At 39.2% G+C, this 22,719-nt stretch overlaps 2 protein-coding genes across 3 annotated transcripts; both read left to right on the top strand.

The window, feature by feature from the left end:
* Nucleotides 1-7,454: 7,454 nt before the first annotated feature.
* On the top strand, nt 7,455-9,798 carry LOC311284815 (uncharacterized protein; the record flags this gene model as incomplete). The annotated part of the gene is made up of 7 exons (XM_084400027.1): nt 7,455-7,649; nt 8,010-8,118; nt 8,219-8,479; nt 8,817-8,924; nt 9,097-9,146; nt 9,248-9,737; nt 9,791-9,798. The coding sequence occupies 7 exons, from the start codon at nt 7,455-7,457 to the stop codon at nt 9,796-9,798; spliced, it is 1,221 nt and encodes a 406-aa protein (XP_084256153.1).
* Nucleotide 9,799: 1 nt separating this feature from the next.
* Nucleotides 9,800-14,200, top strand: LOC311285264 (uncharacterized protein). Of its 2 annotated transcripts, none has more exons than XM_084400842.1 (4): nt 9,800-11,186; nt 11,285-11,368; nt 13,739-13,798; nt 13,907-14,200. In XM_084400842.1, exons 1-4 carry the CDS (start codon nt 9,821-9,823, stop codon nt 14,143-14,145), a joined length of 1,749 nt encoding a protein of 582 aa, XP_084256968.1. In that variant the 5' UTR covers nt 9,800-9,820; the 3' UTR covers nt 14,146-14,200. The 2 variants fall into 2 exon arrangements, with proteins under 2 accessions (XP_084256968.1, XP_084256967.1); XM_084400841.1 differs by having other exon boundaries at nt 11,285-11,374.
* Nucleotides 14,201-22,719: the final 8,519 nt, after the last annotated feature.

Here is a 22,719-nt window from a genome sequence, read left to right as displayed (position 1 = left end):
CGACAGTTCATCTCTATCAAATGTGTTTGTGTTACTACATGAAATGGAAGCTATCAAATGTGTTTGTGTAAACACAATCATGGTTTACAAGGACACATGGTTTAGCAGGACTTGTGTATGTAGTTCTATAGCCGACAGTTCATCTCTATCAAATGTGTTTGTGTAAACACAATCATGGTTTACAAGGACACATGGTTTAGCAGGACTTGTGTATGTAGTTCTATAGCCGACAGTTACTCTCTATCAAATGTGTTTGTGTAAACACAATCATGGTTTACAAGGACACGTGGTTTAGCAGGACTTGTGTATGTAGTTCTATAGCCGACAGTTCATCTCTATCAAATGTGTTTGTGTAAACACAATCATGGTTTACAAGGACACATGGTTTAGCAGGACTTGTGTATGTAGTTCTATAGCCGACAGTTCATCTCTATCAAATGTGTTTGTGTAAACACAATCATGGTTTACAAGGACACATGGTTTAGCAGGACTTGTGTATGTAGTTCTATAGCCGACAGTTCATCTCTATCAAATGTGTTTGTGTAAACACAATCATGGTTTACAAGGACACATGGTTTAGCAGGACTTGTGTATGTAGTTCTATAGCCGACAGTTCATCTCTATCAAATGTGTTTGTGTAAACACAATCATGGTTTACAAGGACACATGGTTTAGCAGGACTTGTGTATGTAGTTCTATAGCCGACAGTTACTCTCTATCAAATGTGTTTGTGTAAACACAATCATGGTTTACAAGGACACATGGTTTAGCAGGACTTGTGTATGTAGTTCTATAGCCGACAGTTCATCTCTATCAAATGTGTTTGTGTAAACACAATCATGGTTTACAAGGACACGTGGTTTAGCAGGACTTGTGTATGTAGTTCTATAGCCGACAGTTCATCTCTATCAAATGTGTTTGTGTAAACACAATCATGGTTTACAAGGACACATGGTTTAGCAGGACTTGTAGTTCTATAGCCGACAGTTCATCTCTATCAAATGTGTTTGTGTAAACACAATCATGGTTTACAAGGACACATGGTTTAGCAGGACTTGTGTATGTAGTTCTATAGCCGACAGTTCATCTCTATCAAATGTGTTTGTGTAAACACAATCATGGTTTACAAGGACATGTGGTGTAATTCTATAGCTACATATATATATTTTTTTTTATTCATTTAAAAGTTTTTGTTGAATGTCATGTAGCCTTAGATGTTAATCTTCAATGTTTTGTTCATTTAGTGACAAGGATCTGTACAAGATCAAAGGGCGGACGTACCCCCATTGAAGAGGCCTTGTTTTATATACAGGAGAGTAGAGACAAGAATTGTATCCAAGCTGTTTTTATAAATGATGTGAAAGGTAAGTAATTTTATTTATTCTAATGTATGTTTATCAATTAACATTTCTCTAATTAAAATCCAGACATGTTGTTTGCATTCTAGATCCTGTTTAGTCCTGATAATAACTAGCAGCATTCCCAAAATCAAACTGCGTTCACGCCACTGATCTATATAAATGACTGGATTGCTCATGACACCATAAATAGGGAAGCCACTGTGCCACCATATTGGTATTCCCTAGTATTTAGAATTAATTGGAAATTATCTGATTTTAATGAGGGAAAGAATCACTTAACGAGTCAGCAGATTTTATATCTGTATTCTCCCTGTACAATCCTTCCATGCAAACATCCTAAACTAGGGCCCTATAATTTCCGCGATCACGGAATCGCGGAATTGGCAAATTAACGCGGAATCTAGTGTCAACGCGGAATTTTGCGGAATTTTACATATTTGGAATAAAATTCTGTTTTTGTGTGGGAGAAAAACGTATGTCTGAGGAAAATCGCATATTACTGAAAGAACGAGCAGAGAGAGAGGCCCGGTCGCGCGCGCGTCTTCAAACTGTCTTGCTCTCTCTCACTCCCTCGCGCTTATTAATCTAAATCAATTGAGAATTGACACAATGGTAAAAGATCGGAAGAACGAAGTTTCACGTGGAGCATTCGGATATTTTTTTCCTGAATTACCGCTGGGTGTGAATTGTGCAAAAAAAAACTTTTTTACCTTGCCTTCTTCTCTGAAAAGCGTTCTGCCCATTCAGCTGACATAAAAAACACTTTCAATAAACTAAACAAAAACCTATCCAATGATGAAATGTTTTCTGTGTTGACAAATCTTGTGCGATGTCCTAAACTGCCGGATAATCACTCAACGCGTACAAGTCCGCTAATGACACGTCCGATTCGCGAACTAATGACTCCTTTAAACCGATTCAACCAAAACAATCTTTTAGTTTAGACTGTTTGCGGTAAATGCAGTTGGGTTGTCGAGGTCAAAACTGTAAATAAGCTGTGAATCAAATAAACTTACTATAAATAATGTTATGTAATTTTTACTCTTACACTGAATATTTGGATTTTGTGAAGGTGTGAATCATTTTTGATTAATATTTAATATAATAAAGTTCTGTGTAACAGATTATCAACGGAGATTATTACCACCCGCCACAAATTGATTTATAGTCTGTGGGAAACACTGAGGCCTGTTTTAAAAAGAGCTGTTTTGGTGTGTACCACCTTAAATGGGAATGAGCTGCATATCCCCGCCCTGCTTTTGGATGAGGGCGTAACTTAAAAAATAATAATTTGCATACCTATGGCAATAAACAGTCAGTAGAAGCAGAATGGCTGAGAGTGAGAGACCCGCTGTTCTGTATGGCATTAAGCCGTACATGTATGAACCGGAATCAGACCCAGATGATGAAGAGATTCCGGCAGAAGAAACACGAATGAGAATGGACCAGAATATACTTTATAAATATAATATACGAATACTTTATAAAATAATATAAAAATACTTTATATATATTAAAATATATATAAAAAAAATAGTATTTTTTGTTAAACTTCATTTAAATAAACAAATATTCGTATATTCTATTTTTATGAGCCTGATTATTCGAAAGCAATATTTTTGAAAAATGCCCATCCCTATTTTAGATAGTGCCTGATTGTTGACAATCATACACACTGCTCAAACGTTCTAAAACTCTTCAAAACCAGTTGAAACAACTGGATTGAACTCTTCAATTGACTTTTGAACAGGTTTCACAAATAGACCTAACAATCTCTGTGTAAAACTATGCTGCCATCTAGACATGTGCCGGTATTTGGTAATGCGATAAATCGCAGTAATGAATATTCACAATATTGTTATCGCGGGCACTTTAAAATACCGTGAAAAATAATAGATCCGAATTTAGATTTTTAGAACGCGCATTAGCTTATTTTCCATTAACCGCTTAAACAAACACTGCGTATCTGCACGAAACACGTGCACACTCTGATGTAAACAATCGCCACATGTTTATAAGCACTGTGAGCATGCAGCGCAGTGCGCACTCTAGTCTAATGTAAGCAATCCTCACATGGGAAATTTGAGGGAAAAAACACATTTACCTCAGCAAAGCCATTTAATGACCAGCACGTTAGTCGACTAGAAGAAATAGCTATAGAGGAGTATTTTGCTGAATAGGTGCCCTTTATTACATATTCATTATATTTTTACTTGTGTCCTTACATAATTGTTATTATAATGAAAACCACATTATGTTTGATTTAATGTGTTATTTTTAACCTTTAATAATACCAGCTGATAGGGCTCTCTGTATGGTTACTTACATGTTTGATTTTTTTTTTTTTTTTCATGAGAAAAAATAACATGGGCTATCTACTGTAACTGTAGCCTACATAATATTTATTCAAATGAGTCAAGACTGAAATCAAATCCCAAGTATTGAATTGAAATCGTGAAAATTGTGTTGAGCAATAATACAAACAGTAGCCTACCAGTCATTGTACCATGTAAACATTGTACATTGTCATCACTCTGTCTCCTCTCCACCAGTAAGCTGGTGTGTGGTGGGCGTTCTGGGGCAATATGGCTGCCGTCGCATCATCCAAGTGGATGCTGCACATTGGTGGTGGTTGAGGAGATTCCCCCAGCTATGTAAAGCGCTTTGAGTGCCGAGAAAAGCGCTATATAAATGTAATTAGGGATGCACCGATCCACATTTTTTCACTTCCGATCCGATCCCGATACCTGAATTTGGATATCGGCCGATACCGATACTATTCCGATACCAGAGCTGTGTTTGCTTTAATATTATTATTAATTTCATTTTTGTTTATTTTATATGAGGCTGAAATAAACTTCTCTCAACAGGCAAGTAATAATATGTTATGTATGTAGCCTATGTATGCATGTATGTCCCAAAAGGCAACTTGAGGTAAGTTATAAGGTCAGAAAAGGAAGTCAGAAAAACAGGAAATCCTGTTAACAGGAAAAATCCCATTCTGAAAACAAATATGCAACTGAGGTTTCAAATTGATTGTCATGTCAATATTTATTACATTCCCAAAATGTCAAATACTTGCGTCTTGAAAGAAAAGTGCAAGTGTAAACATATTACACACACACACTATCTGAAGGGTGATCCTCGCTCCGATGCAGTAAATGCTCGATCAACATCAGCATCGTGCAAACAAACAAGCGGATTTTGCCTCAGACGCGCGTCGACTTCGCTTCAAACTTTTGCTTTTTACGCACGTCAATTTTTCTCTGGACACGCGAATGGATTCAAAATATTCAAGCGTCCAACTAGACGCGGTAGACGTGAATTTGACGCGCTATTCGCGTTTGGTGTGAACGCACAGTAACGTTGTGCTTTTTTAAATGTTTTATTGAGTTCGTTGTGTTGTACGACGCGAGGGAGCTTCAAAGGACTTATTGCATCATTGCATTTTGCTGTCTTGCTCTGCGGTGTTTCCAGTGTGAAGTTTATCCACACAGCAGACGTTGTTGGCTAGCCGCAAACTGCGGAATGGATTTCCTGAGCGGGAGCGTGTCTCATAACTCTGTGTCTCATTGAGCCGCGCCTCCGTTCAGGAAATCCATTCCGCAGTTTGCAGCCAGCTAGCAGACTATCCAGCGGGAATCACTTTTGGAGTCATTTCAGCAGACGTTAAAGCGAGCGCAGACATGACTCATGGATATCGGAAATCTCCGCAGGTTGGATCGGGAAAATCCGATACGTGAATTACGCTGGTATCGGGTCCCGATACTGGATCGGATCGGCCCCATCCCTAAATGTAATGAATTATTATTATTATTATTACATGGTACATTATGTTGTCACTAAAATGAATAAAATTCTGTTTAGTTACCGGGTTTTTTTACATCCCCACCCAATCTATCCGTTTCTCTTGTGCAAATAATATATTGTGATAATACTGTATACTGTGATAAAAGCTCAATCAATTAGGGCTGTAATCAACCAAAGAAAACTGAATGAATTGAGAATCTCACCTATAATTCCGATAACATCTGCAATTTTCATTCTATCAGCTGATTTCTGTGAATGAATGTAAAACTAAATGTATATTGCAGCACATGGTGAAGGCAGTATATACATTAACGACGATTTGAGACAAATATAATGTCAATTAAATATAAAACTATGTAAATAGCGCTCTGTGGTGCGGCAAGATTTTGAACGCGGTCCTGAGCTGTTGCTGGGCGCCGCGGACAGTCAGACGCCGCCAGTGTGTGTACACTGAGAATAATGTGTTCAAATTGTAAAGACATGGCGCGGCGCTTCTCGTCTCGAAAACAAGGGGGTTGTTCTGAAGACAGACTGTTACCTGCGAAACAGGAGTGCTCTGAAAACACCCCCATTAGCAATTCCTGCTTTCCACCTGATGAAATTAACACGGCAAACACATCGACCAATCAGAATTTTGGTCGAGCAAGAACGTATCGACCAATTAATCGACTAGACGACTGAGAGATTACAGCCCTACAATCAATTAATCGCAGCATGAAAATTTGATACCGGCACATGCCTACTGCCATCTTATAAAGTCATTTTTACTCACCAGTAATTTGGCTCCATTTAATATTTTACCTTTCTTCATCATACATGTACTTCTTTCATCAGAAGAAAAATGATCAAAATGAAACATTTGAGTCTAGATTTTTTCCACAAAAAAAAAAAATTATGGCACGGAATGACTCAATTATATACATACTTAATGACTTTTAATGATGCCTATTTTTTTTTTTGTCAGGACATGGAGTATTTGCTACCCAAAGCATAGCGAAAGGAGACTTTATTTTGGAGTATAAAGGAAAACTTGTGGAAAAACAGGTTAACAATCCGTATGCATACAACTTCAGGCACCACAATATAGATTTCTGGTGAGTACTAGTGACCATGCAAAGTCTTATTCTTAAAGTATGTTTAAAGCATTACTTCTAACCCCTCATTTACACTGCACACGTCTGCGGCGCATTACGGCTGCGACAAGGTTTTATTCCGTCCTTCACGCGGTGCCAACTCACACCGGGAGCATATCAGAAGCGGAGCGACTGGATGCGTGAGACCACGTTATTTGCCTGACCCCGACGTGTTTTTTCTTGATTTTGGGGTTTCTAGATACCATGGCTAAATGTTTATGTTTTGTCCGGTGTAATTGTGTTTATTGTTATGTTTTTTGATATGTCCTATTTTGTTGTGCTGTTGCCGGCATAGTTAATACACTTAAATGTCCACCATAGAGGAAAAAAAATATAATTTAATGTATTGGAAATTTGTTTGTGTGTGTGTGTGCTATAAGTATACTAAAAATACATTTACATATTTATGTGCTTAATAAATAAAAAAATACCCTGAAAATTTACTTTTTTTTACCTCCTAGGTCTTTATTTTGAAATTGAGTTTTTTTTTTTTACTTTTATTTTGTATTACCAGTGCGACTTGGACGCGCGTCCGTCAAAAATAGACTAGGCGCCTATTTTTAGCGAAGCGGTGCGGAGAGCCGCTTCTGGGAAGCTTCTGAAACGCACCGCGTCGCGCCCGGTGTAAACACAAGCATTGACTAGAATGGGCGCGATCAGCTCCGGTAGCCGTGTTGCAGCCGTAATGCGCCGCAGACATTTGCAGTGTAAATGAGGGGTAAGGAAGAATTGATTACTTATTATTCCCCTATTTAGCATTAGCTACTGAAGGGGTAGTTTTATTTTAAAACCAGAACACTTTTTTTTTCTAATTTCCTTCTTTAAGCCATGTATTTTCATCTGTGAAATAGTTGACCATAAATTTAAGATTTTATTTGGGCACATTTTCAGTGAAATGTTACTGCTTTTTTGTAATACCTGTTTACCTATATATGCAACAAGTTCTTTGCTTAGTTGATCTTCCTCTCTGTTATATTATCATAAATAATCTTGGAGTTTTAGGAATTATTATTAAGATTATTAAAAAGAGATTGTAATTAATTGGAGGATTATTTTTAACCAGCCATATGATTCAGAAATACTGTAAGAAGTAGCCTATTAATTTATATGATTGTTTTATTATTTACTTCTTTTCAGTATTGATGCCTTAATGGATGATGGGTCCCTAGGAAGACGCGTCAATGATGACGCAAAACCCAACGCAAAAATGAAAAAACTTGAAGTTGATGGCCTCCCTCATTTATGTTTATTTGCAATAAAGGACATTTTTTTTGAAGAAGAAGTCACATATGATTATGGAGGAACTGGATTGCCGTGGCGTGTTAACACAACGTCAAAAAACAAGGTATGTTTACAAAAGTTCATGACTGATACTAGGGGTGTAACAGTTCACAAAATTCACGGTTCAGTTCAAAACGATACACTTGTGTCACGGTTCGGTATGTTTTCGATACAGCAAAAAGAAAGAAATGCCAGAGAAATTTCCTACTCGCGACGCGCGTACATTTGAAATAACCGTTCGGTTTGAAAATGCGTAACACCGAACCGAAAGCCTCGTACCAAACGGTTCAACACGATTACGCGTACCGTTACACCCCTAACTGATACAGACCTTTACAACTAAAAATCAATGTTGAATTGACGTCTGTCTGCTATCTGGGTATTATGTATTAAGAATATACTTTTGAATATATTTTGAAAACAGTCCTCTCCAAAGCCCACTCCTGCCCATGAATCAGCTCCAGAGCCCGTTCCTGCCAAAGAACATACTGTAGAATCTGCTCCAACCCATGAGCCCGCTTTATGTACATTAGGTAAGAGCACCGCTTTTCTTATTTTCTTTTCCTGATGTTGGTTTGCAGCCCTCTTGAATTTAGTCAAAATCACACAACACAACTTCTATTAACACAACAGAATCCACTCCAGAGCGTGATCGAGCCCATGAGGCCACTCCAGAGCGTGATCGAGCCCATGAGGCCACTCCAGAGCGTGATCGAGCCCATGAGGCCACTCCAGAGCGTCATCGAGCCCATGAGGCCACTCCAGAGCGTGATCCAGCCCATGAGGCCACTCCAGAGCGTGATCCAGCCCATGAGGCCACTCCAGAGCGTGATCCAGCCCATTGGCACCCTAAAGAATTCAGTCAAGCCGATGAGCCTGCTCAAGGTACATCAGGTAAGAGCCACACTTTACCTTTTTTCCTCATGTTGGTTTGCCACCCTCTTTCAAATGTAGTCAAAATCATGCAACGCAAATTCAGTTTATGTAATCAAAATCATGCAACACACCATCAATGCACTGTGATATTAAATTGAACCGAATTGTTGACATGATAATCCTATTCTAATCAAATCGTGACACCAGTCAAGGTTCACACACCCTAGTGTTCAATAAAGTTTTGTTGAGTTTAATCACCCTCTCAGTGTGATTTATCCTGACAAGGATAGCTAAGGACATTAGCTGAATCTATCAATTTCAAAAGTGAAAGTGTTTATTTTCTGCTTTCTTTCAGTTTGTAAGAAACACACTATAAAACCTGAACAACTGTCCTCTTTTGAGAAGTGTCTTGCTTGCCATGGACCATTCTCCTCTCTAAAGTGGTCTGGAGTCAAATGTATAGGTAATTTTTAAATTGTCTGGATTTTTTTATAGATATTTTGAATAACACTAAATTATAGTCCAGTTCTCAACAACAATGAATGGTGAACAGTTTGTTATTGTGAAATAATCAAATTACATTTACCATATTTGAAAATCTCATTTGAACTGATTAAATGATTTTTACTTCTCAGGTTGCTTCACAGTATGGCATGCAAAATGTTTTGAAAAACTACGAAATGATGTAAGCAATTACCATAAATAATTACATTAAAATATATTTAATAAATTTCTATGCATGCATATGAAATTTAATTCTATAAATCTACTACACTGTTTCTTCAGTATACATCAGCATCAGCTGATGAAAGTGAGGGGGATGAAAGGTCCTCTGGAGAGGAATATGTCCCCTGTTCTGCATCTGATAATGACACAGACAGTGAAAGTGAAAACTCAGTCAGTAGTCCACTTGATGCATCAATTACATGTAAAATACATGTAGAAACGACACCAGATGAAACGACACCAGATGAGCCTATTTCTATGGACTACACAGAAGTTCAAGATACAACACAAAAAATTTACTTTCCTGACAGCTATTCAGAAACTCAAACATCATCAACACTTGCCAAAGCATGGCAGAATTTTTGCTTTGTGTGTGGAGAACCTCAGTCCAAAATTTCAAGACACTTTAAAGTCCATGCCAAAGAAGACATGGATATAGCAAAGGCTCTGAGTTTACCTGCAAAATCGAAAATAAGAAAACAACTGCTTGAAAAATTGAGAAACAGAGGCAACTTCAACCACAACAACAATGTTCTTAAAAAGGGAGAAGGTACATTAAAAGTAAAACGACGAGCATTTAAAAACACAGGTTCAACCCAGAAGACATATGAATACTGCTTGTATTGCAAGGGAATGTTTTTGCGAAATGAGCTGTGGAGGCACATGAGAGGATGCAAGTCCAAACCAGCTAAGATAGATAAAGCTACTGAGGGCAGACAGAGAGTCCTCACCATTGCTGCAGTGGCCAAATCTTGCTTCTCTGGTAAAACAGAGGAAGGGTTAATGAAAATATTGAGTAAAATGAATGAAGATGAAATTGCCCATGTTGTGAGACATGATTCTGGCCTTCTTCAATTTGCTCAGTCCCTATATAATCGCCACGGATTTCACACTTCAAAGCATGAATACATCCGCCAGAAGGTCCGTGAGCTTGGCAGATTCATGATAACACTGCGTAAAAAATGCCCATCTGCATCTCTGGATGATGCCATGAAGCCAGCAAATTTCATGAATGTCATTCAAGCAGTTAGAGAAACTGCAGGGTTTCATGAAAATACACATTCTTTCCAAATTCCAAGCTTAGCTTTAAAAATCGGACACTCCCTCTTAAAAGTTAGCGAAATTATCCAATGTCATGCTCTTATTGCTGAAAATGCAGAGTTGGCAAGCAGTGCAGAAGCATTCCAGAAACTGTACAAATCAAAGTGGTCGGAATTCATATCTAACTCAGCGTTAAGCACCATTAATGATTCGAAATACAACAAGCCGACCAAAATGCCACTCACTCAAGACATTGAAAAGCTTAATGACTATTTACAAAGAAGTGCAGAATCGGCCTTCCAGGAACTTAGCCAAAATACCTCAGAGTGCAACTATGCATGTCTCACCAAGCTAACAATGACCAGGATCATCCTGTTCAACAGACGACGGGTTGGAGAGGTCTCCAAGATGCCTTTAAAAAATTTCCTCCAAAGAGATGACTCTTACACATCTGACGAGCTGGGTCTTTCAGCTTATGAGAAGAGCTTGTGCAAATATTTTACACGAGTTGAGCTAAAAGGAAAAAGAGGACGAAAAGTAGCTGTTTTGCTCAACCCAGACATCACAAAAGCTCTGGAAATGCTTATTGAGAAGCGGGCACAATGTGGAGTACTGCAAGAAAATGAATTCCTCTTTGCCATTCCAAAGTGCTCTAGCTACTACAGAGGTCACGACTGTCTCAAGAGGTTTGCTGCTGAGTGTGGTGCAACTCACCCAGAGTACTTGAGATCGACACAACTGAGGAAACAAGTTGCAACAACTTCCCAAATTCTTAATTTAAAAAATAATGAACTGGACCAACTGGCAGACTTTCTAGGCCACAATATTAATGTGCATAGAGAATATTACAGACTACCTGAGGCAACCATCCAGGTGACCAAAATTTCAAAACTGCTTCTAGCCCTTGAAAAGGGTAAGCTGACAGAATTAAAAGGAAAATCTCTTGATGAAATCCAAGGTACAGTTACTATACAATTTTTTAATCAATTAAGTAATGAGTACTAACTAACATGAAATGAGCAATGTTAAGCTTATTTTTCCATTGTGTTTTCTAAGATTTTACAGACGAAGATGACGACCAGGACATTGACAGCGATGAAGACTCCAATGGAGCCAGACCTCTGGAGCTCAACTCAATCAGTAATGGTTAATGTTATTTAATATTTGTGTAAACGTGTATGTATGATGATTAATTTTAGTTCATTTTAGCATTCTGTCTGTGTGATGGATCTTATTGCAGTCAGAAACGGATTTTCAAAGTGTGAAGGGGAGAACGCAAGGGTATGTGAGGGGAGGCAAAGATAATAGCTGGACAATATTTGATATATCCTGGTTAAAATATGAAGCAGGTGTGTTTAATTGGGGTTGGAGCTAACTGCAGAGCAATGACCCTCCGGGAGCAGGATTAGACACTGGACAAAAGTTGCAATTACTGCTGGTCAAACATAACTTTAAGCATCAACTAAAACTGTTTTGGATGAGAAATCAACATTTTATTAATGTTACCTTGTTACCATTCATCCAACCATTTTCCTCCACTTACCCTGAACCAGTCCACGGTGGCAGCAGGCCAAGTAGGGCTTTCCATACTTTCCTTTCCCCAGCCACTTTCTCCAGCTCCTACTGTGGGAACCAAAATTGTCCCCAGGCTTGCAGAAAGATATCATCCCTTAAGCATGTTCTAGGTCTTCCCCAGAGTCCCTTTCCAGTTAGATATGCCTGGAAAAAAATCCTCTGGAAGCCATCCGGGAGGTATCCTAACCAGATGCCTGAACCACCCTAGCTGGCTCTTTGTAACTTGGAGGAGCAGCTGCTCTACTCCCAGTACCTCCAGCATATATGAGCTTTTCGCCCTCTTTCTCAGGGTCAGCCGAGACACCCTACAGAGAAAACTTCTCTCAGGTCTTGCATGTAACATTTTTCACCCCTGATTAGTTGCATCACTATGTCAAGCATAATGTGTCAAGTGTCAAGGAATCACCATGCTCCACCCTCACTCCATTCAGCCTTACCAGACTTCTAATCTCCTGCACCTTTCACTTATCCAATCATCTCATCAACCATATAACCTCTGTATAAGCTGACACCAGACACAGTCATTGTCAGGTCTCGACTGCGACAAGGACTTTCGTGACGTTCCGATGAGCTACTTACCTGTGCTACCTACCTCCCAATCGATTTCCTGGTTCCGTGTTCCTTGTTTGCTCCTTGGATATCACTAGCCTGGATGCCAGCCCGAACCCCGCCCACAACATTTCTTTGTTCGGGAAGTTCGGTCTGGACTTGATCCGTTGAGGAGTACGAATACGAATGATGGACAGATGATCTACAATTACGTAATCATCCACATAACCAAAGAGCGCTTGGGTTGAATTAGTTTACAACAAAGATGACTGCCACTGGAGAATTGTGATTTCACGAGTTCACACTTACAAATAAGTTAGATAGAATAAATGCCTCATAGTTCCGAGATCCCCTTCCTTTAGTTCACTCAGCCCTGAAACAACTACGTGGTAACACCTACAGGCCACATTGAATGATGTTTTATTAACAAAGTTTGGGAGGAGCATGTTCAGATAATTAACCTAATTAACACGAGAGGAGGGCATTCAGTTAAATCAACTCCATTAACGATAAGAGGTATATATACAGCAGACCTGCCTCTGTTTGTTGACAGTTTATCAGCATCCCTCCACCACCCCATCTCCTGACTTCTTACTATTCCTACCACAACAGGGGGGAGTACTCTGGGTTCGGGCCAAATTCCGTGCTCAAAACCCCTGCCCTGGACAGCACACCAAATACACATAAACCTTAACTCTATCTAATTATATGTAAGTGTGAACTCGTGAAATACCTTTTGATGGGCTGGTAAAAGCCACCTCCGTGTTCCAAGACTTCACGCATGAGGTGCTCCGGAATTTCCTCCACTGATTTGTACTGGTCTACTACAACAACATCCTCATTTATTCCCGGAGTTTGGATCAACTATTCTTGAAAGCAGAGAAGTGCCAGTTCCATCAGTCAGAGATCCAGTTCCTCTGGTACGTCATAAACAAACAAGGCACCATGGATGAAAGGAAGGTGGATACTATCCTAAATTCCCACCACCATAAGGGAACTCCAGAGATTTCTTGGTTTTGATAACATCTATCTCTTCATCAAGAACTACAGTGTCATCACCGGCCCCCTCACCTCTCTCCTCCGTGGAAACCCCAAGTCTCTGTCCTCAAGTCTCTGTCTCTGTCCCTATTGAATGAGATTCCATAATCATTCACTGCATCAAGCTACGCCTTTTATCTTTTTGAATAAGCGACCTGTAGCGGCACAACTTACAGTTACATACTGTGCCTTTAAAATCATCTATGAATAAAAGTGTAGTATATGTTTCTTATGCAGCATGCAACTGATTTTTGAGAGGGAAACAATGTCATATGATTTCATATGCAATGAAATTTGGTAAATATGCCATGAAAAAAGGTTTTAATTAAATTTTTTTACACGGTATAGGTGAACATGTGCGAGATGAACAAGTCTGCAGAGATGCTACTTCATCCACTAAAGTTAAAGGTATGTCTGGTTTTGTTTCAACTTTGCATTACCTTGGTATTCATTTCTCTCTTATATACATTGGATTTAACTATGTTGTACTTTAACCATCTAATACATTTCTAATAGAGCTTGACAGACCAAAGAAAAAAAGGGCCTATGTAAAAAGACCATGGACCGCTTCAGAGGTCAAATCAGTCATGAAATTCTTTGGAAACCACATCACAAAAGGGAAGCTGGCAACTTTGACTGAATGTGAGGCTTGCAAGAAGGCAGACCACCCCATTCTTGCTTCACGGACAAGCCAAAACATAAGAGACTTTGTCCGGAACAAGGGCACAGCTTACAAGAAACAAATATGTAAATGAGTTTATTCTATCTATCTTCTATTCTATCTGTCACAATTCAGTAAGTGACCGTCAAATCAAACTGCTTTCCTAGCTTACAAGAAACGAATATGTAAATGAGTTTATTCTATCTATCTTCTATTCTATCTGTCACAATTCAGTAAGTGACCGTCAAATCAAACTGCTTCCCTAGCTTACAAGAAACAAATATGTAAATGAGTTTATTCTATCTATCTTCTATTCTATCTGTCACAATTCAGTAAGTGACCGTCAAATCAAACTGCTTCCCTAGCTTACAAGAAACAAATATGTAAATGAGTTTATTCTATCTATCTTCTATTCTATCTGTCACAATTCAGTAAGTGACCGTCAAATCAAACTGCTTCCCTAGCTTACAAGAAACAAATATGTAAATGAGTTTATTCTATCTATCTTCTATTCTATCTGTCACAATTCAGTAAGTGACCGTCAAATCAAACTGCTTCCCTAGCTTACAAGAAACAAATATGTAAATGAGTTTATTCTATCCATCTTCTATTCTATCTGTCACAATTCAGTAAGTGACCGTCAAATCAAACTGCTTTCCTAGCTTACAAGAAACGAATATGTAAATGAGTTTATTCTATCTATCTTCTATTCTATCTGTCACAATTCATTAAGTGACCGTCAAATCAAACTGCTTCCCTAGCTTACAAGAAACAAATATGTAAATGAGTTTATTCTATCTATCTTCTATTCTATCTGTCACAATTCAGTAAGTGACCGTCAAATCAAACTGCTTCCCTAGCTTACAAGAAACAAATATGTAAATGAGTTTATTCTATCTATCTTCTATTCTATCTGTCACAATTCAGTAAGTGACCGTCAAATCAAACTGCTTCCCTAGCTTACAAGAAACAAATATGTAAATGAGTTTATTCTATCTATCTTCTATTCTATCTGTCACAATTCAGTAAGTGACCGTCAAATCAAACTGCTTCCCTAGCTTACAAGAAACAAATATGTAAATGAGTTTATTCTATCTATCTTCTATTCTATCTGTCACAATTCAGTAAGTGACCGTCAAATCAAACTGCTTCCCTAGCTTACAAGAAACAAATATGTAAATGAGTTTATTCTATCTATCTTCTATTCTATCTGTCACAATTCAGTAAGTGACCGTCAAATCAAACTGCTTCCCTAGCTTACAAGAAACAAATATGTAAATGAGTTTATTCTATCTATCTTCTATTCTATCTGTCACAATTCAGTAAGTGACCGTCAAATCAAACTGCTTCCCTAGCTTACAAGAAACAAGTATGTAAATGAGTTTATTCTATCTATCTTCTATTCTATCTGTCACAATTCAGTAAGTGACCGTCAAATCAAACTGCTTCCCTAGCTTACAAGAAACAAATATGTAAATGAGTTTATTCTATCTATCTTCTATTCTATCTGTCACAATTCAGTAAGTGACCGTCAAATCAAACTGCTTCCCTAGCTTACAAGAAACGAATATGTAAATGAGTTTATTCTATCTATCTTCTATTCTATCTGTCACAATTCAGTAAGTGACCGTCAAATCAAACTGCTTCCCTAGCTTACAAGAAACAAGTATGTAAATGAGTTTATTCTATCTATCTTCTATTCTATCTGTCACAATTCAGTAAGTGACCGTCAAATCAAACTGCTTCCCTAGCTTACAAGAAACAAATATGTAAATGAGTTTATTCTATCTATCTTCTATTCTATCTGTCACAATTCAGTAAGTGACCGTCAAATCAAACTGCTTCCCTAGCTTACAAGAAACGAATATGTAAATGAGTTTATTCTATCTATCTTCTATTCTATCTGTCACAATTCAGTAAGTGACCGTCAAATCAAACTGCTTCCCTAGCTTACAAGAAACAAGTATGTAAATGAGTTTATTCTATCTATCTTCTATTCTATCTGTCACAATTCAGTAAGTGACCGTCAAATCAAACTGCTTCCCTAGCTTACAAGAAACAAGTATGTAAATGAGTTTATTCTATCTATCTTCTATTCTATCTGTCACAATTCAGTAAGTGACCGTCAAATCAAACTGCTTCCCTAGCTTACAAGAAACAAATATGTAAATGAGTTTATTCTATCTATCTTCTATTCTATCTGTCACAATTCAGTAAGTGACCGTCAAATCAAACTGCTTCCCTAGCTTACAAGAAACGAATATGTAAATGAGTTTATTCTATCTATCTTCTATTCTATCTGTCACAATTCAGTAAGTGACCGTCAAATCAAACTGCTTCCCTAGCTTACAAGAAACAAATATGTAAATGAGTTTATTCTATCTATCTTCTATTCTATCTGTCACAATTCAGTAAGTGACCGTCAAATCAAACTGCTTTCCTAGCTTACAAGAAACAAATATGTAAATGAGTTTATTCTATCTATCTTCTATTCTATCTGTCACAATTCAGTAAGTGACCGTCAAATCAAACTGCTTCCCTAGCTTACAAGAAACGAATATGTAAATGAGTTTATTCTATCTATCTTCTATTCTATCTGTCACAATTCAGTAAGTGACCGTCAAATCAAACTGCTTCCCTAGCTTACAAGAAACAAATATGTAAATGAGTTTATTCTATCTATCTTCTATTCTATCTGTCACAATTCAGTAAGTGACCGTCAAATCAAACTGCTTCCCTAGCTTACAAGAAACGAATATGTAAATGAGTTTATTCTATCCATCTTCTATTCTATCTGTCACAATTCAGTAAGTGACCGTCAAATCAAACTGCTTCCCTAGCTTACAAGAAACAAGTATATAAATTATTTTTTTCTATCTATCTTCTATTCTATCTGTCACAATTCAGTAAGTGACCGTCAAATCAAACTGCTTCCCTAGCTTACAAGAAACAAGTATATAAATTATTTTTTTCTATCTATCTTCTATTCTATCTGTCACAATTCAGTAAGTGACCGTCAAATCAAACTGCTTCCCTAGCTTACAAGAAACAAATATGTAAATGAGTTTATTCTATCCATCTTCTATTCTATCTGTCACAATTCAGTAAGTGACCGTCAAATCAAACTGCTTCCCTAGCTTACAAGAAACAAATATGTAAATGAGTTTATTCTATCTATCTTCTATTCTATCTGTCACAATTCAGTAAGTGACCGTCAAATCAAACTGCTTTCCTAGCTTACAAGAAACGAATATGTAAATGAGTTTATTCTATCCATCTTCTATTCTATCTGTCACAATTCAGTAAGTGACCGTCAAATCAAACTGCTTCCCTAGCTTACAAGAAACAAGTATATAAATTATTTTTTTCTATCTATCTTCTATTCTATCTGTCACAATTCAGTAAGTGACCGTCAAATCAAACTGCTTTCCTAGCTTACAAGAAACAAATATGTAAATGAGTTTATTCTATCCATCTTCTATTCTATCTGTCACAATTCAGTAAGTGACCGTCAAATCAAACTGCTTCCCTAGCTTACAAGAAACAAATATGTAAATGAGTTTATTCTATCCATCTTCTATTCTATCTGTCACAATTCAGTAAGTGACCGTCAAATCAAACTGCTTTCCTAGCTTACAAGAAACAAGTATATAAATTATTTTTTTCTATCTATCTTCTATTCTATCTGTCACAATTCAGTAAGTGACCGTCAAATCAAACTGCTTCCCTAGCTTACAAGAAACAAATATGTAAATGAGTTTATTCTATCCATCTTCTATTCTATCTGTCACAATTCAGTAAGTGACCGTCAAATCAAACTGCTTCCCTAGCTTACAAGAAACAAATATGTAAATGAGTTTATTCTATCCATCTTCTATTCTATCTGTCACAATTCAGTAAGTGACCGTCAAATCAAACTGCTTCCCTAGCTTACAAGAAATAAATATGTAAATGAGTTTATTCTATCCATCTTCTATTCTATCTGTCACAATTCAGTAAGTGACCGTCAAATCAAACTGCTTCCCTAGCTTACAAGAAACAAATATGTAAATGAGTTTATTCTATCCATCTTCTATTCTATCTGTCACAATTCAGTAAGTGACCGTCAAATCAAACTGCTTCCCTAGCTTACAAGAAATAAATATGTAAATGAGTTTATTCTATCTGTCTTTTATTTTATTCTTCTATTCAAACTGCTTCCCTAACTTACAATAAATAAATATGTAAATGAGTTTATTCTATCTGTCTTCTATTTTATTCTTCTATTCAAACTGCTTCCCTAACTTACAATAAATAAATATGTAAATGAGTTTATTCTATCTGTCTTCTATTTTATTCTTCTATTCAAACTGCTTCCCTAACTTACAATAAATAAATATGTAAATGAGTTTATTCTATCTGTCTTCTATTTTATTCTTCTATTCAAACTGCTTACCTATTCCCTATTAATATTTTGTAAACACAATCATGGTATACAAGGACACATGGTTTAGCAGGACTTGTGTATGTAGTTCTATAATCAACAGTTCATCTCTATCAAATGTGTTTGTGTAAACACAATCATGGTTTACAAGGACACATGGTTTAGCAGGACTTGTGTATGTAGTTCTATAGCCGACAGTTCATCTCTATCAAATGTGTTTGTGTAAACACAATCATGGTTTATAAGGACACATGGTTTAGCAGGACTTGTGTATGTAGTTCTATAGCCGACAGTTCCTCTCTATCAAATGTGTTTGTGTAAACACAATCATGGTATATAAGGACACATGGTTTAGCAGGACTTGTGTATGTAGTTCTATAGCCGACAGTTCCTCTCTATCAAATGTGTTTGTGTAAACACAATCATGGTTTACAAGGACACATGGTTTAGCAGGACTTGTGTATGTAGTTCTATAGCCGACAGTTCCTCTCTATCAAATGTGTTTGTGTAAACACAATCATGGTATATAAGGACACATGGTTTAGCAGGACTTGTGTATGTAGTTCTATAATCGACAGTTCATCTCTATCAAATGTTTTTGTGTAAACACAATCATGGTATATAAGGACACATGGTTTAGCAGGACTTGTGTATGTAGTTCTATAGCCGACAGTTCCTCTCTATCAAATGTGTTTGTGTAAACACAATCATGGTATATAAGGACACATGGTTTAGCAGGACTTGTGTATGTAGTTCTATAGCCGACAGTTCCTCTCTATCAAATGTGTTTGTGTAAACACAATCATGGTTTACAAGGACACATGGTTTAGCAGGACTTGTGTATGTAGTTCTATAATCGACAGTTCATCTCTATCAAATGTTTTTGTGTAAACACAATCATGGTATATAAGGACACATGGTTTAGCAGGACTTGTGTATGTAGTTCTATAGCCGACAGTTCATCTCTATCAAATGTGTTTGTGTAAACACAATCATGGTTTACAAGGACACATGGTTTACCTCTCTATCAAATGTGTTTGTGTAAACACAATCATGGTATACAAGGACACATGGTTTAGCAGGACTTGTGTATGTAGTTCTATAACCAACAGTTCCTCTCTATCAAATGTGTTTGTGTAAACACAATCATGGTATACAAGGACACATGGTTTAGCAGGACTTGTGTATGTAGTTCTACAGCTGACAGTTCCTCTCTATCAAATGTGTTTGTGTAAACACAATCATGGTATACAAGGACACGTGGTTTAGCAGGACTTGTGTATGTAGTTCTATAACCAACAGTTCCTCTCTATCAAATGTGTTTGTGTAAACACAATCATGGTATACAAGGACACATGGTTTAGCAGGACTTGTGTATGTAGTTCTACAGCTGACAGTTCCTCTCTATCAAATGTGTTTGTGTAAACACAATCATGGTATACATGGAGAAGAACACCAGGTGATGAAGAGGTTCCACTTCAGAGCATAGGCGTGTCTTGTGGAGGCCCTAGCAGAAGTGATGGTGGCCACCACCTGAGGTGGTAGGGTACTCAAACCTGCCGCGTCCTGTCCAGAACACACACATGCAGCCGTCAGTTGTGTTCTAGTGCATCCAAGCCGAGGGTCCCCTCGGTCAGGGAATAAAGTGGGAAGTGTCTGGGGAGGCAAACAGATCTACCTGTGCTTCGCCGAACTGTTCCCAAATCAGCTGAACCGTCTGGGAATGAAGTCTCCATTCCCCGGGAAGTGGACGAAATCGTGAGAGCCTGCGGTTGCACAATTCAGCTCTCCCGGACTGTAAATGGCTCAAAGCGACCTGACTCCATAAGAGTGAAGGGTGAGTTGCGATATACAGCGGGAGTGCAACCTTGTTGGTTGATATACACTACTGTCGCCATGATGTCTGAACGGACTAGTATGTGTTGGTCCTTGAGCAAACGTAAACGGTGCAGAGTGGCGTGGCAGCCGCTGCGGATGCCATATGCCCCAGGAGCCTCTAAAATAACTTCAGTGGAACCGCAAACTTGCCCTTGAATTGACTCAAGAGTCAGTTCAGCAGTGACTACACGCGCTCGCTCGTAAGCTGTGCGTACATGGCTACCGAGTCAATTTCCATACCAAGAAAAGTGATCCTCTGCACGGGGGAAAGTTTGCTGTTTTCCCAGTTGACCCGAAGGCCCAGACGGGCAAGATAGTTCAGGTTGTGAACCCTGTGTTGCCGGAGTGGCACAAGGAGTGCCTCAACGACTTGAAGATGCAAGGAGACACTAGCCTGAATGGAAGTACCGTGTACTAGTATGCCTGCCCCTCGAAAGCAAACCGTAGAAACGGTCTGTGTCGAGGAAGAGTGGAGACTTGAAAGTATCCGTCCTACAGGTCGATCGCTGCAAACCAATCCAACGGACGAACGCATTCAAAAATGCGTATGGCTGTCAACATCTTGAATGGAAGCCTGTGAGCCTGTATATATATTCAAAATGTGCAGGTCCAGGATTGGCCGTAACCCACTGCTCTTCTTGGGTACAATGAAGTAGGGGCTATAGAAGCCGGACTACATTTCGGCCGGAGGGGCGGTCTCGATTCCACCCTTCGCCAGTAGGGTGGTGACCTCTGCACGCATGACAGGGGCATTGCCACCCACCATGGTATAGCAGACTCCCTGCTTTCAGGGAGGAGACTGCGAACTGAAATGCATAGCCGAGCCTGATGGTTCTCGCGAGCCAGCGGGACAGCTTAGGAAGCTCCAGCCAGGCTCCCAAAAACTGAACCAGCGGGGTCATGTGAACCACAGATGTACCCATGATGGGGCAGCAAGGCTGCGTCCTGACCATAGACTGTAAAAAAAGATGGACGACGCCCCTTCGCTCTCTTCCATTGATGAGAACTGAAGCCGCCAGTGTCCCGATATGGCGCTGACATATTGGAACTTGAGTCTGCGCAGTAGCGATCTCGGGACCAGACCTGCGCAGTAGTGAGCAGGAAGTAAAGCCGCAAAATCAACGCTCCGCCCTCACTCTCACAGTTCTGCACACTTTTTTTAAAAATTAAAAGAGGCTTGTTAAAATAAAGTAAATACAATCTCCTCAGTCCTCCGAAGATCCCGAAAAAAATGTCCGTTGGTGCTTCAGTGACTACTTCGCTCAGAGAACCTGTCAATCACAGCTGTCAATCATGACGTTACACCACCACATCACGTAACTAACTAAAAAACAACTTATTTTTGAAACAGACACTTGAACTTACATCAGCGTGATAAAAACGACAGCAAATGAAAGAAACCACCTTTGGAAAAAAGATATTTGAAGTGTAATTTAATTGTTTAGTTGGTCTCACGTCTCGTTGAATAACACAGGGAGGCGGGGCTTATGACCTATACTAGGACCAGTCACCGGGGGGCGATCGAGACGTTTTGGCTTCACTTTTCAGGGCTTGTGCGGCACGCTTGGTCCTGACAGAGAAGGCCAGGGAAGGACGAGTCTGGCGACAGAGGGGGATGAGAGTGGCGAGGTGGAGCTTTCACATTTCCATCTGCCCGTATCAGGAGTGCCGCTTTGCCTGCCGTTTGACAGCCTGCAGGGCTGGTGAATGCTGCTGCTGGGTCCGGGCGGGAGGAGCGGGAGCCACAGTAGGGCGTCCTCGGCGGTGAGCGGACTGAGGCGGCTGAGTCGGCGGCTGGGTGGAAGCAGCAGCTGGCCGCCGGGGCAGAATGTTTAATGGCCTCGGGCTGCTCCTGGGTGGGCGAAAACTGTTGGGCAAAGTCCTGGGATGCGCCGCAGAAGAGGCCAGCCTAGGATATGGGGGTGTTGAGGAACGTGTTTTGCTCAGCCTCCCGCATATCATGTGAACCACAGACATACCCTCAATGGGGCAGCAAGGCCGCGTCCAGACAGAGGAGGCTAGGGAAGGACGAGTGTTCCGCGGTGACAGGAGAAAACACACACTGTTGGCAGATCACTGCACAGACCAGCAGCAGGAAAGAGATCTCGCTGGAACACGCCATCAAACCAACACCGCTGAAGAGTCACTCGTCTCGTACAGTATCTAGAACTCGTAGACAGCTTGCAGTGGAGAGAAGTAAAGAAACACTCGGCTCCGATGGAAAAACATAATGCGAGATTGCCGCGCTGCTCCTTTTATACCCACGCGGTGGGGCGGAGTTGCGTTATGCAAATTCAAGTTTTGCCATTGGCTCGTTTTGTAAGATCTCGAAGGTGATAGGCTTCCAAGCGAAACCCCCATTCGTCA

This window comes from Rutilus rutilus, assembly GCF_951802725.1.
Source record: "Rutilus rutilus genome assembly, chromosome: 25".
Lineage (NCBI taxonomy): Eukaryota > Metazoa > Chordata > Actinopteri > Cypriniformes > Leuciscidae > Rutilus > Rutilus rutilus.
The sequence above is the reverse complement of the archived record's forward strand: the minus strand, read 5'-3'. Positions and strand labels throughout refer to the sequence as shown.